Source organism: Homalodisca vitripennis, chromosome 1 (genome assembly GCF_021130785.1).
Source record: "Homalodisca vitripennis isolate AUS2020 chromosome 1, UT_GWSS_2.1, whole genome shotgun sequence".
In the NCBI taxonomy this organism is placed as follows: Eukaryota; Metazoa; Arthropoda; class Insecta; order Hemiptera; family Cicadellidae; genus Homalodisca; species Homalodisca vitripennis.
Genome location: NC_060207.1, coordinates 90482728 through 90497157, shown reverse-complemented (window position 1 = coordinate 90497157; position 14430 = coordinate 90482728). Strand labels below are relative to the sequence as shown.

The window sequence follows — 14430 nt, the reverse complement described above, 5'->3', positions numbered from 1 at the left end:
TTTTCTTATTCTGTATCTTTTTCTGAAAAAAGATATGTACTATTTTGCATTTTGTTAATTTTTATGTATTTATTATTTACTTTTAACATATGCTTGTAAAACTACTAAAAAAGTGTACCAGGTGAATATAGTCAGCACTTATGGTATTATAAAGAGATTAAAAAAGTTTTTGGGCTAAAATTAAAATATATTTCGTTACTCTTAAAAAAAGTGTTAAATATTAAGTCTCTCTGAATACATAAATATGTTATTTCTGAGATTTATCATAATCAGACCATTAATTTACATTTAAATCAACCTGAAGTTTAATTCAAACTATTATAACTTTTAAATTACATTTTTTACAGAGGAGCAGTCTGTGCCATTATTACACATGTACTGAGCTATATACAATAAATGTTTTTATGATTATACATTTTAAATATTTATGAAGACCAAGATATGCAAGTATTCACCAACTCTACACGCCATATTCAAGCCATAATTGAATGAGAAGATTTATTACAATATTTTTCCCTATACTGTACCACACAGATATTTAAAAAGTAACAATACAAATTTAATTAATAACATTTAGTGTTGGTTAGGTTTAAATTAGAACCAATAACTACACACATCAGTATACGCCCATTACTCTACAATTGAATGATTGCACTTCTTATTAAAATTCCCATAAAATCCAGTAAATTTAAATTTTGTATCTTGCTGGATATTACAACGTAGAAAGAATTTAATTAAAACAAACAAGAGTGGGGTTTCATTAATAAGTATTTTGAATACTAACAAGAGCGAACACTGCAGTTCCTTAACTGGTGCCATTGTCAATAACATAGTATGATAACCTACAAATAATAATTACCAATTGTGCTGTCCGTAGTCACCTTTGCCCAGTGGCCTACTGACGTGTAGTTACATACTGGGAGGAATGCCCTGAGTCAGCCAGACCCACTTCATCACAGAAAACTCAACCTCATACATTTACATTAGACTTGCTTGTAACACCTCATTAAAACTAGAGCTTCCAACCAAATTTTCCTGCACAACTCTATTCTTCTACTTATATATTACATAATTATTTATGAATTAGCCTGGATTTGTGTTTTAAAAACAATTAACTCCATATCCAAGGTCAAAAAATATATAAAAAATCACATTTTAGCTAGTAAATTATTTATTAGTTAATTTATACTAAATTTGTTTAACTTCTAATAGTACATAGTTGAAAGTTAACCAATATAAAAATAGCAATTTTCTGAATGTATTAAAAGTTAACTTCTACCATAAGGCTATTGGGTTTGAACACCTAACCATTCCTGCTGGGTATCACCTTAGCAAAACCATATAACTTAACAAGCTAATAAAATATATTTCAAAAAATGTGAAAAACCATGAAGATCTTAAAACACCTGTCATTTACTAGCATTTAAATTGTCTTAATACAGACATTTTGGTTACATCAACATAACAAATGTTATTGGACATTACTGGTTTAGCTTATACTTATGAACTAAAAATAACTGATTCAAGCATTTTTCTGGAATGGTACTTACAGAGATATCAATACTTACATATATTGTGATGTTTGAAGGAATCAAAATTATATTAATTTATTTGAATATTTACAGCTCAGACATAAAATAATTATAAAATGGATATCTATGTGTTAAAACTTAATGAACCAATAAGACAATTTTTAATATAGTAAATTTAAACAAGTTCAACAAAAATCTTACAATACTGTTCTGATCAGAAAAAAATGCTGACACTAGGAAAATCTGAAGAAATTGTCTTATCAAGGCCAGGTGGGTACAAAGCAAATGCTGAACATGATTCTTGTTTCTTGATCTAACATGCACAGTAGAGGAGTAAATACAACTAGTGCAATTTTTTTTTGTCACTCATTCCTGATTTCTTCTTCCATATTTTTTACAGTCAATCAAATATCCATTTTATTTTCTTAAAAAAATCTTGTGATCATAAAATTAATTTAACAAAAAGCCTTGTTCAAGAAGTATCCTATCAGCCTAAATAACCTGTTAAAAATTCTCAATACACTTATTCCAATTTACAAAGTAAGAGTATTATACAAACATTGTAACCTTCAACAATTCAAGACAGTTTCCAATGTACATAAGATTTTTATGTTTAATATTTTAATATTTAAACATTGGTTTTTTTAACTGTAAAGTCCAATAAAATTGGCTTGATATGTATATCCATCAAAATTTTACTATAACCGGAAAATTATCTGATAATAATTTTTTAGAAGGTAAAATTTATTTATTTTTTATATAAAGACAAATATCAATTGTGATAAACATTGTTTAAATGACAATTTTCAATACAACAATATGAACCATCATTCCCTATTTCCCTACCTACAGTACCCATTCCTGCAGCGACACTACTATTTCAAAATGTGAGTAAACTAAACAAAATTTGCACTAAATATACTGGTGGTTTTAATCTAAGAAACCATCTTTCTCACCAAAACCACATTTTCTTTAAAGAGATTACTTAATTATTTATATATAAATCTCATGTTGTGATGTGATTTATGCTATTCTACAAAACTGCTGAACCGATTTCAATGAAATTTTGTAGGTATGCTTTGTTTGGCCCAACTTAAAAGACATGATAGCTTTTATCCTGATTAATAAACATCAATGTTTTAATTTCAACAATAAGGTTATTTAATAGATAAAGGGTTGAATTCACTTCTAGAGCCTGTTAAATAAAATCAACTGATCTATGTAAGCATAAGTTTATGACAGTACAACCCTATGTTTAATTAATTAAACCACAACTTTCAATTTCTTTACATTTATAGTTTTGAAAGTATTAAGTAAGAAAACATCCAGATAAAAAATTTTAAATTGTAATAAAAATATACTTTTAACTGTACATTTTAGCAAATTTTAAGTACACAGTGCTAGGTAAGTACTGTAATGTTGATATAAAAGAAAAAGTTTGTTACTATCTAACTTTTATTATATACTTAACCCTTTAGCTACGCTTAGTATTTTCCTAAATGCCAAGCCGTCTTCCCCAGTTTTGTAAACTTTCTTTCTAAAATCTGTAAAAAATAGTTTTTTTACTAAAAACCTAACTGTATTTGGTATCATTTTATTCACAATGGATAGTATAATACAATAATACTAAGTTACTAGGGGTAAATATTTTCATTTGAATTTTTTTTGGGTGAGTTTTTTCATGTAAAAATGGGTAGGGGTGTGCCTGGATAATATTGTCAATTTATATCAATTTCAAACTCCAGGATAGCCTAAAGGTCACAAATTAGTCTAGTTTCAGAAAATTTATAGCTTTGTAGGAGTCATTGGGTAAATAAATTAGTTTTAGCACAAAAACTAAAAGTAGTACAATTAGTATGGGTTTCATGATCAAAAAAACAATTTGTAAAAATGTTTATAAACTGTAAACCTAACTATATTATGTATAATTTTATTCTAACAATGCTTTGGGGTTTTGTAACATTTTATAATAACCTAAAGGCCATAAATTTAGTATAGTTTTATATACAAGAAATATAATATTTTCTTATAAAACACCAAAAACAAAAAAGTGGGTGAAACTAATTTTTTTGTAAAGACAAAGACAGAAACATCATTCTAAAATTACTCCACTGTCAGAACAATAAAAATACCAGTGCTGTGTTTGAGAACTTTTTACCTTTCCAATGGTATGAATTATGTTGATACTTGATTGTTTACGTATTATAATAAATGAGATTAAGCGGGCCCACAGGCTAATTCTACAGATATTTGTTGATTGGCGTTTATGGAATGAAAATAAAAGGATATCCGTTGAATGGTTGGTGGAGGATTAAAGTATGTTATAAAACCCATTATAGTTGTCTTTTGATAGAAGTAGGCTTCCCTTTCCTGTGTATATATATATATATATATATATATATATATATATATATTTTTTTCTTGATTGGAAAAGCAGGTAAATTCAATGATGGAACAAAAAATGCAAAGACCAGAGTAAATTACAATGGCTATAAATATACACTTTTTGACAGATTTTCTTGATTATGACAAAAAGGTAAATTCAATTTAGAGAATGAGACGAGAAAAACAGCATATCAGCTACACAATTGGTTATAATAATCATATAAGAACCAAGTCACACCTAAGCATGGCCAGGCCAGTTAGTATATTATATTTATATTTTTGGAAATGTTTATAAATGACAATAGCCTGACTTAATTTTAATAAAGACTGATTCACAAATAGTATTTGCTCCGCCAGGATTCCACCTACAACAAAGAGCTCTTTTTTGTGGATAGCTATTTTGTATTTAGCTATTTATATCACACATTACTTATTTATAATTAAACTTTATTTAAATTAAATTAAACTATTGACATTTATACAAATGTTTAAAAAATATGTACGAGTAAGTCTTTTGGCGGGTACTTTGTCTTCCTTGTGTTTAAAACACATGTGACAGAAAAAGCCAAATACTAAATACGAGGCGTGTTCAGAAAGTAAGTATCGTTACATTCTACTGCCGCCGTAGCGCTGCAATCGGTGTTCCGCGCATGCGCACTAGTCGTCCTTGTTCACTGGCTATTGATTCACACCATTTTAGTTATTCTATGTTGTGTTTTTAGTCTTCTCTCAACATATAAATGTTTAAGACAATTAGTGATCTCGCCGATTGTGAGATTCATTCTTTAATAAGATTTTTTTAACACAAGGAACGTGAAACTGGCTGAAATTTATCATTACCTTCGAGATATTTACTGGGAAGACGTGATAAGTGAAGGAATGGAGAGAAAGTGGGTTAAAATGTTCAATGGCGGTCGAACAAACATTCGTGATAAGAATCAGAGCGGTCGGTCTTCTCTCATCACTGATGATCTGGTAAGGGCAGTTCACGAAAAAATCCAAGAGAACAGATGTTTGACTTTGACAATGCTATCTGACGATTTCCAAAACATTTCATGCACTCTTTTGTACGAAATTGTTACGGACCGCTTAGGTTATCGCAAGCTGTGTTCCTGATGGGTTCCAAAAATGTTCACTGATGTGCACAAAACCAAGAGACTCAGAAGTGCTTTGACTTTTCTCACACGGTACAGTGGTAACAGTGAGCAGATTTTAAACATAATTGTGACAGGTGATGAAACTTGGATCCGTCATGTCAAACCGGAATCCAAACAGCAGTTAATGGAGTGGTGACACACGCAATCCCCGAGGAAACAAAAATTCAAGACAACAATGTCTGCACAAAAAATTATGTGCACTGTATTTTGGGATCAGAAATGTGTTTTGCTGGTTGATTTTCTCCCAAGAGATGGAACCATTAATGTGGCTAGGTGTTGCAAATCCATAAGAAAACTATGTTTGGCAATTCAAAACAAACGGAGAGGAATGCTCAGTAACGGAATTGTGTTGCTCCATGACAATGTACGGGCCCATACCGCTGGTGACACTCAAACATTGGTTTGACATTTTCGTTGGGAGCAGTTCGATCTTCGTCCGACTACCACTTGTTCCTGTGCTAGGCGGCCAATGCGTTGAAACCGACAATGAAGTGAAAACTGCCGAGGAATCATGGCTACATTCATTAACGGCAACCTTCTATGAAGAGGGTATAGACAAATTGATCACACGCTATGACAAGTGTTTGAACACCGGTGGAAACTATGTTACAAAATAGTTTAAGGTTTGGGCTTTCATGTAAAAATAAAATTGTGTTGAAAAAATTATTTTACTTGAGTTTTTTTTTTTACGGTACTTACTTTCTGAACACACCTCGTAGTTACATTCAAAAGGTTAATCTGTAGACCCTACAATATATCTTAAATAGAATAAAACCACAAATTGACTAGTGACTTGACACAACCAACAGTAATTACGTTTCATTAGCTGACAGTTGGAAAGACTAGTTTATAGACCCTGCAATATATCTTCAAGAGGATAAAAACTTTACCAGTGACAAAAAAACCTACATTAACCATGATTCTCTAGCTGACGAAGTTGCTGTTACATTTGAAAGGCTAGTCTATAGACTCCACATATTATCATGAAGGTTAATCCTTTTAGTATATGTATTGATATATATTCTATCAAAGTATAGAATACAAGAACATTTGATTTTCAAAATAAAGAACTGTAACTAAAGGACTCGCACAGATATTTGCCACATTTCCAAGAGACGTATAGTATCATTGTCAACTTTTCCTAGAATCATTGGGATAGTAATATTTATAAAAATACATGTTTTGCTACTAGCTTCAAGGTTAAGCTTTCCTTTATTTGCCAACTCCATATTAAAAATTTAAAACTATCTACCATGCATGGCTAATATTTCTCGCATTTAACTGGTGTATTAGTTATACTCAGTTGATTATTACAAAAACATTTTGAAATGCCAAAAAGAATTACTTATATAATGTTTTAAATTATTATAAAGAGGCCTGCATCTCCTTTATTCATAGAATTCTTACATTGGTTCCCAGTATATGTATTTTAAGTTCTCCATCTCTACATTGTAGTTCCAAAATAAGATTGGCTATACAAAATCAACATTAATATATGAGTTAGAAAGTAAAGCCTATTGGCAAGTAACCATCTTTTTTTGTATTCAGATTTACAAACGAACCAATATGAAAAATAAGAAAAAAGTATATATTAATAATGAAATACAGCTTGTAATATACATACGTGTTAAACAATAGGACACAACTACTTTAATATTCTAAAAACATTTTTTTAAATCTAATAGGTGCACTGGTTTTAAAATACTGGAAATAAAACTTTTTCTCAAACCTGATTTTGGGGATGTTAACTGCTTTAACAGTGCCAGCTGTTGTCTCTCAGACACTGGCACCGACCCACTGATTGTCACCCGCCCACCGGATCTCTCCACCCCGGATGGCATTTTATCATCCTGGAACATATACAAATTTTTGTTAGTCCCTGGTGGATAACTCACTAATGACTTTCAGACATTTACATCGACAAATAAGCAATTTATCATCTTGCAATAGACCAAAACTGTTCTGTCCATGATGGATAACTGAGTAGACATGTACCCGGATCCCATATTATGTTTTATAATCTGAAACATGAAAAAAAACATTTGGTGGTTATAAGAGGTAGAGCTAATTGTACCAACTACATGAATAGCATAAATTACTGTTTCTCGCAAACTAATGGTCACCTCACTAAATTTCCTGGGCCTCCATTACCTGAGATTCTGCGAGTTTTGCAGGGGGGGTGGGAGGATAGTCTCGGTGATCATTGGATAGCTTGTCTAATCAGAGATCTAACAGATGGATGGATCTTAGTCCTGGGAAGGTTGACTGTTATCTGTAGCAGTTGCAGACAAGGCATGGGTATTTTAGGAAGTACGTTCATTGTATGTGGAAAGTTAAGTCATTACAGTATTTTTATGATAAGTACGTTCCTCATACTTTCTTTGTATGTGGGTGCTTTGGTGAGGCTAGAAGAAAGAATGCCTTCACTATGAAAGAGGTTTAGGTCAAATTCAATGTGGAGGTGATCCTTAAAAGTGGGAACACATGGTGAACTGATTCCAAGTATTCCTTTATCCGAAACATGAATAAGAATGTCTGAATGACTTCTAAAAAGAGGAGAATACTCCCAGCAGGGTCAAAAGAGCCCAGGTGATCATTTATTCCATAAGGTTTTGGTCCTTGGCTTGTATGGGGTTTAATGTGTAGTCCTTAAGAGAGATTTTGTCAAGAGAATCCCAAACTCCGTGCATCACTGCATTTTGCTGGGGTAAAAAACTTGATATTAATCACCCAGAGCATAATCCACTAGCCTACAATTACTCATACGTCTTGTCATCTGGATCTACACATATTATGCAACTTTGGATGTGTCCATTCTTACATTAACATTTTTACAAACAACAATGATAATAATAATTTTCTTATTACAATGATGAGAGCAAACTTCTATTACTCCACTTTGCTTCGTAACCATTACTTGAATGTAGAATCAGGAAAATCAACAAAAAGCGCAAGTGTAATCGGTTATTTATAATAGTATTTTTTCCAATAAAAAAGACTATAGTCAGAATGATATAAACCAAAATAGTTTTCCATTTCATATCAGTAATACCATGTATAGGATGATCTTGGATGTGGATTGACTTCACACACAGGAAATACTTCATGCAATAAAAATAAAGAAATAAGAAATGTAAGATACATAGGAAATGAAAGAAATATCTAAGTAAAAAAGATAAAGAGAATAAATTATATCAATAAAAACATGATATTCTACCTACGGTTACTGGACAAACCCATGGTTTTTGCCTCAAAGAAAATAATTTGGCCTGATATGACACATGACCAGCAGGTATAGTGACAAGTGTATAGGGGTGGGAAAGAAGTGGCTTCTATCTGTCTATATGCATGAAAAAATCGCTTGTAACATGGAATAACTATAACATAATATTGAATGATAAAGTGTAAAGTGTTTTCTTTCATAAATAGCCAGTAACGTAAAAACAAACATTAAAAATTGTATTCACATATATTTGATTTGGGTAAGAGGAAGTAGTAAGTGATTACATGTATATGTGGAGGTTAGGTGGCTTTCAAAACAAACAAAATCTTTTTCCAACTGTGTTAAAAACAAAAATATATTTCTACTTAAAACAAACCTATCTGAGATGAGTGACCGTTTCAATGACGAGATAATACTAAGGAACAAATGATTGCCTATTATGAGGTGCATTATTTTCAGTTGATTTGTTTAAAATGATCGTCCAGAACTTATGGAGTTTTATCAACTTAATGAAATAGAGGCTACCCACTAGCTCCTACGTGCAATGGGCTCATCTTAACGGACTTGCTTGAAATGACATGACCCTTTCCTGACTTTTATTTTGCGTTTACCAAGGCGAATAGGTTTGCACCCACCCATATCTTCGATATCTTCTCCACTCTATCTTCTATTAGTTTCACATCTACTGAAGTGATGGAGACATTGAGCAAATTCAATACTACTAATGGAATAGGGGACGCTGACAGTATGCCACCCACTTACTTTTACCACTATAGACAAAACCTGCCCCATCTGCTTTTGTTCCTCTTTAATGTTTCAATCTACCAAAGAAAATCTCCTTCCATACTCAAATGTGGCAATAAAAAGTCGACATGATTAAAAATTACTGGTCAATCACGAATATTTACATTGCATAAACCCTTCCTACTATAGTTGTGTTATGTTGTCTTTATTGATTTCACTAAGGCCTTTGATAAATTAGAACACAATATCTTAATCCTTTGCACTTGAAAGGACAGTAGTAATATTTTGAGATTGTATAAGTGTATTTATAATTGATGTCTAAAGAACAATCCATCCTTCAATATTGCTGATTACTCCTATCATGATGTCATTTGATATAGGATGAACGGCCATACTTAACAGCTACTCTACTAATAGTCTTCATGTAAATTTTATAAGTAATCTCTATATGATAACACCTAAATAGGGACACATATACTCCTAGGATTGCTCATGCACTCCATTCGAGATAAAATAAGTCTAGACAAGCTCAGCACACTATATTGCCCCCTAATCTGCCAATCTAGCAAATACTAAAATATGCGAGTCCTGTGTGGGAGCCTGTACCACACTGTAAAGAAACTAGAGAGAGAGCATAGAGCATCTCACAGGAAGTTTTTGTAGCTTGTGAGACTCTCACAAAGGGCATCCATTATTGAGATGTTCTGGTTACAACCTTGCAGGTGTCACTTTATCTTTCAATTAATCTAAGAGATGGCTCCAATTAAGTTATGAGTGATAACACGGTACTCTTGAACCATTCATATGATAAATGTATATTAGTTGTATAAGTGTACCTTTTACTCTATATGAAAGTACGTTATAGTAGTCTACTGTTACCAAAGTTTACAATATATCTTATTCATTAAGTTCCTTGTTAAAATCCTGGACATAAGCGTAAATTCTCTCAGGACCAAAACTGAACTTTCTTTTGTTTTGTATTCTACTACACAAAATACAAAATACAGATTTGAGAATTTCAGGAAAAATTAAACATCTCTTATATTTTTTTGTTATAAAAATAAGTTATAGGCTATAACAGAAATTTTATGTTGAGTGCTCCATTATTATAGGTAAGTGGTTTTTGGATGATAAATTCATTAGCTTTCAACTAACCTATATTAAAATCTGTTGTTGATCACTAAGGATATAAAAACGAATGAAAACTTGACAGCCGAAGTATCACGAGTGAACCAAAACCGAATAGAGGACCGACGAAACTGGGGGAGACTTTAATATGCGGCACACATTCATTATTCTATTGTTATCGTTATTATTGAACCATTCAATATGGTGTCCAACACAATAATAATTATAATACATTAATCACAAGAACAATATACAATTAGAGTAGTTATATTTAATAAAATAAACGTAAAATAACATGATAAATTACAAAACCAACTTTACCCAAGACCTACACATCAGAAAAACTTAACGGATAGTAGTGAACGACAGCTTATGTGAAATGGAGAAAAGCATTCTCCACATAAGTTACCAGAAGCCAAACACACAAATTGAAGCCACTAGAAACAAATCTCATCAGTTTTCACACACATCTCACATAATTTCCTCATATATATTGTAATTTCCAAATTCTCCAAAACAATTAGCTAACTCATGGTTATTCTACGGCTTAACAATAACAATTATCTGTTAACATAAAGATAAAAACCATGTAAACACTTGATAAAAACAACCAGTGAATGTATGCCGCTTATTAAATTTTACCAATGAACCAAACCAAGACGAGCTGTTTTGGAATCCGTTTTGTAATATGCAATGTAAAAGACACAGCTGCGAAGTAAGATGGTTACCACAGCAATTTACAATGTAAGGCATTGTAACGTTTAATGTTTGTTAAGAAATAATTGAGACTTGACAGAGTAAAAAGAAACTTTAGCCAAAGTTACAGATGTAAAAAATACAGCTGTCTTTTTAATTACTTGTTGATGACAAATAACATGGTTTTAGGAGGTCTACTCATAAAAAGTTAAGTTTTAAATATTTTAATGTTCTGTTTGTATGCTGTGTGTCATCTGTGTACTTCATTTTTATCTGCGACCAGTGCTCTGGTCTAGTGCTTCACAAGATATCGTGTACTGTAGTTCGGATCGAGGGAGTGCCTGTCAATCATGGATCAAAGGGATGTTTTTCTTTCGTTGACATCCGTGTGGAGCAGCATCGCTGCCGCAGCCTGCGCTGATGACCGGAGGCACTCGTCTCAACCCAATAACAACTAATTAATTTGTAGCACGAAATTAAGAAAAAAATCATTCATTTGGATTAAAATTCTGCTCATTTCTGTATTAATTTTCATTGACGTTTCCAAAGATGGTGGTGCATTTGATGACGTCAATATTTCAATTTCAATCACGAGGTTGAATCACGGTCACAATAGGTCAATATGACACCTGACGCAGATGTACAACATGGAAATAGTGCTCCACTCGTTCCATTTTTTATGTTCTACAACTTCGTTATTTATCATTTCCACCCTGTGAAACCTTAAGTTATATATTGTTTTGTTCAGTAGGACGATTCCAATAAATTATTAACACGAAACATATATTTTGCCACTCCGGCTGTTACTTTCACAATTACCAACGATTATTACTGAAAACTTTTTTCTGAAGTGCTATACCAAACAGGTCCTGCTGGCAAATGAGAAAAGGCATTTTAATAAAGGAGCAAAATATTTTCCTAGGGTGCAAAAATTCTTAGAGCCTGCATTTGATATTAGGCTAACATGATTCGGGTAGGGTCCAATAAGCGGACCCGGTTTTTTATATCGAAATTGGCAAACGATATTACTTAATCATAACCATCGATATAATCAATCGATACTGATGAATTATTTTTAACAACTTAAATAATCTATATGAACAGCTGTAAAACACTTTCAAATAATACAATTAAGGTAATATTTTAAATTTCACGTAACATTGTGTATTAAAAATGGCCGTCAATCTTAGGAAGCTTCACGAAATTGCTTTAAAAGACGATAAAATATGTTTTTTATGGCTTCAGGATATTGGGTTGGTACCTAAGAATCCATTATGTGATATTTGTGGAAAGGTAACAAATGTAACTGTCAGAGGAGCTAACATAGTCGTCTTCAGATGCAAAAAAAGAAGGTAATGGTGGACACAACTTTAGTAAAAACGTTTTCGTTCTGTTTCATTTAGTTAAAGTTATGAGTTTTCCCTGATTTTGGTTATGTTCATTTATTATTTGTTATCATTAAATTCACATTTTAATTTAAACATATGATTGTTATTACTTTTATATCGATTGATAGTCTATGATTCGATATGCGAATATTAGGTATCGATGATTATATTCTTCGATATAAAAAAAACCGGGTCCGCTTATTGGACCGTACCCCATGATTCTTTAAAGTTTTTTCTTGTAACTGAAGAACATTTATAGAAGCTGAAATGTACATTGCAGAAGATAACAAAAAAAAACTGTAGTACTTGGGTATAATATATGTAGGATTTTGACATAAAATCTAAAGGTACATTACAAGAAAAGGCATGTTACATAAAAATTAGGGTAAATAATTGGAAAATGTATACAAACAGTTTAAAAACGTAATAGGATAACAAGTGACTTGTTTAAGTTAGTATACAAGAGCTAATATAAGCTCAGGCCACTAACTTAGGCTATCTTATCAGCATCTGACATAGTTAAAAATTATTAATTTAAGCTAAATAGATAATAGCATCTAAACAGATAACAGATTATAACAAACCTTCAAATTCCTCAATTTAGTATAAATGATATGTAGGCTACGTTATAGTAACGTAAAAATATTCTGTAAAGGTTTAGATTATACATATAAACAAATGCATTTGTGCAATAAATCAGAATTAAGTTCCTCTATGAACTGTATTTAAGTAATAATTAAATAACAAGTTAATATATAATAGTTTAACAAAAATGACTCTACACGTATAAATTTTGTTTACACATAACCTAGACACTTATAACCTCCAAGCAATAACAGAACAAACTCCGCGCAATTTTATTGCTTTACAACAAATTCAACCATTAAACACCAAAGAGTAACCAACACAAAACTAGAATTCTCATGGTCAACGAAAATAACACTATAATTACACTCTACCAGCTTCTTCTTATTGGAATCAAAAATGTTTAATTTATGAACAAACACTCCAATGACAAAACAAAAACAAAAATAAAATTTCTTAATTATTGGAGTGTTCATAAATTAAACACTATAATTAGTTAATGACTCATCTCTACAATACTACAATACTATACTAATAATTAATAATTAAATGCTCATCTATACATTATTATCTTAAGAATATTTATTTATGTTAATAATAATTTTTTATAAATCAAAGACTAAATTATTAATAAAAACTGAGAGTGAAAAGTTCCAGCTGACAAGTATTGTCGCCGTTTATTACATTTCGTTGATTGCTGAGATTGTGTCCAAAAATTGAATTAATCTAATGACAAACAGAGTTTAAACATTAACTCCACAAATTGGCTTCGCTCAAAAATAATATGATTAACATAAATAAATTATTTTTACTGTGTTTTGTGCCGTACTTCATTATGAAACCGAATTAACAGCTGATATTTCTAATTATACATTTCTGGGAAACTTACTTCACGGTCTTAGAACTCATACAGAAACCTATCTACTATCCTAAAGATTTTCAGCGAGGCGTCCTAGTGTCTATCAAAATAGTACCAATTCTCATCAAATTATAAATAATATATAATATAAATCTTAAATTTGTCTCTATTCCCCATTATGAAACGATCCTGAACTATGCTTACACCCTTACCGTAAAGGCAATGTGTGTATAAAGTATTTAACAGCAGTATTGTAAAAGAAATATTTAAGTGAAATAAAAATAAGTGAGTGGTATTCTGGCAGCAGAAGACCTTGGGCACTCATGATTAGACTACACCCGCAGATATCATACAGAACTGTTTAAATATCAGGCATCAACAAATCCCAATTTGTACATATATTATGTAATTACATTAAACTATATAAACTGGAGTCTCAAAATAGAAACGACAGATATAAATTAAAACCATTTGTGCAAAAAGACTTAGATTACACTAATTGAAAAAGCCAAAATGTTTAGGACAAATCGTTTTATAAAGATACCTATCAACATTTGAATAAAAAATAAGCCAGCAAAATTGTACAGTGAATTAATATTAATTTTTGTAAATCAAAGATGTTACAGTCTCAAAGAGTATTCTGTACTCCCCCCCCTTGCAAATTCCCAAATTGTCCTATTCCTTCAATTCATGTCCCAGTCCGAAGCTTGTGGAAAGATGGACGACCATCAAA

At 31.4% G+C, this 14430-nt stretch overlaps 1 protein-coding gene across 4 annotated transcripts in view; it reads right to left on the bottom strand.

Moving 5' to 3' along the window:
- The window catches only part of LOC124366506 (ankyrin repeat domain-containing protein 11), a 69758-nt gene extending 56654 nt beyond the window's left edge, over window positions 1-13104 (bottom strand). Inside the window, exons 1-2 of one of the 4 annotated variants that reach the window (XM_046823096.1) lie at window positions 12838-13104; window positions 6804-6924 (exon numbers count right to left, since the gene is read on the bottom strand). In XM_046823096.1, coding sequence (XP_046679052.1) covers window positions 6804-6915 — 112 coding nt within the window. In that variant the 5' untranslated portion in view covers window positions 6916-6924; window positions 12838-13104. The remainder of the gene's footprint in view (window positions 1-6803; window positions 6925-12837) is intronic. The other 3 variants (XM_046823104.1, XM_046823111.1, XM_046823119.1) reach the window with 3 other exon arrangements.
- Between the last annotated feature and the right edge of the window lie 1326 nt (window positions 13105-14430).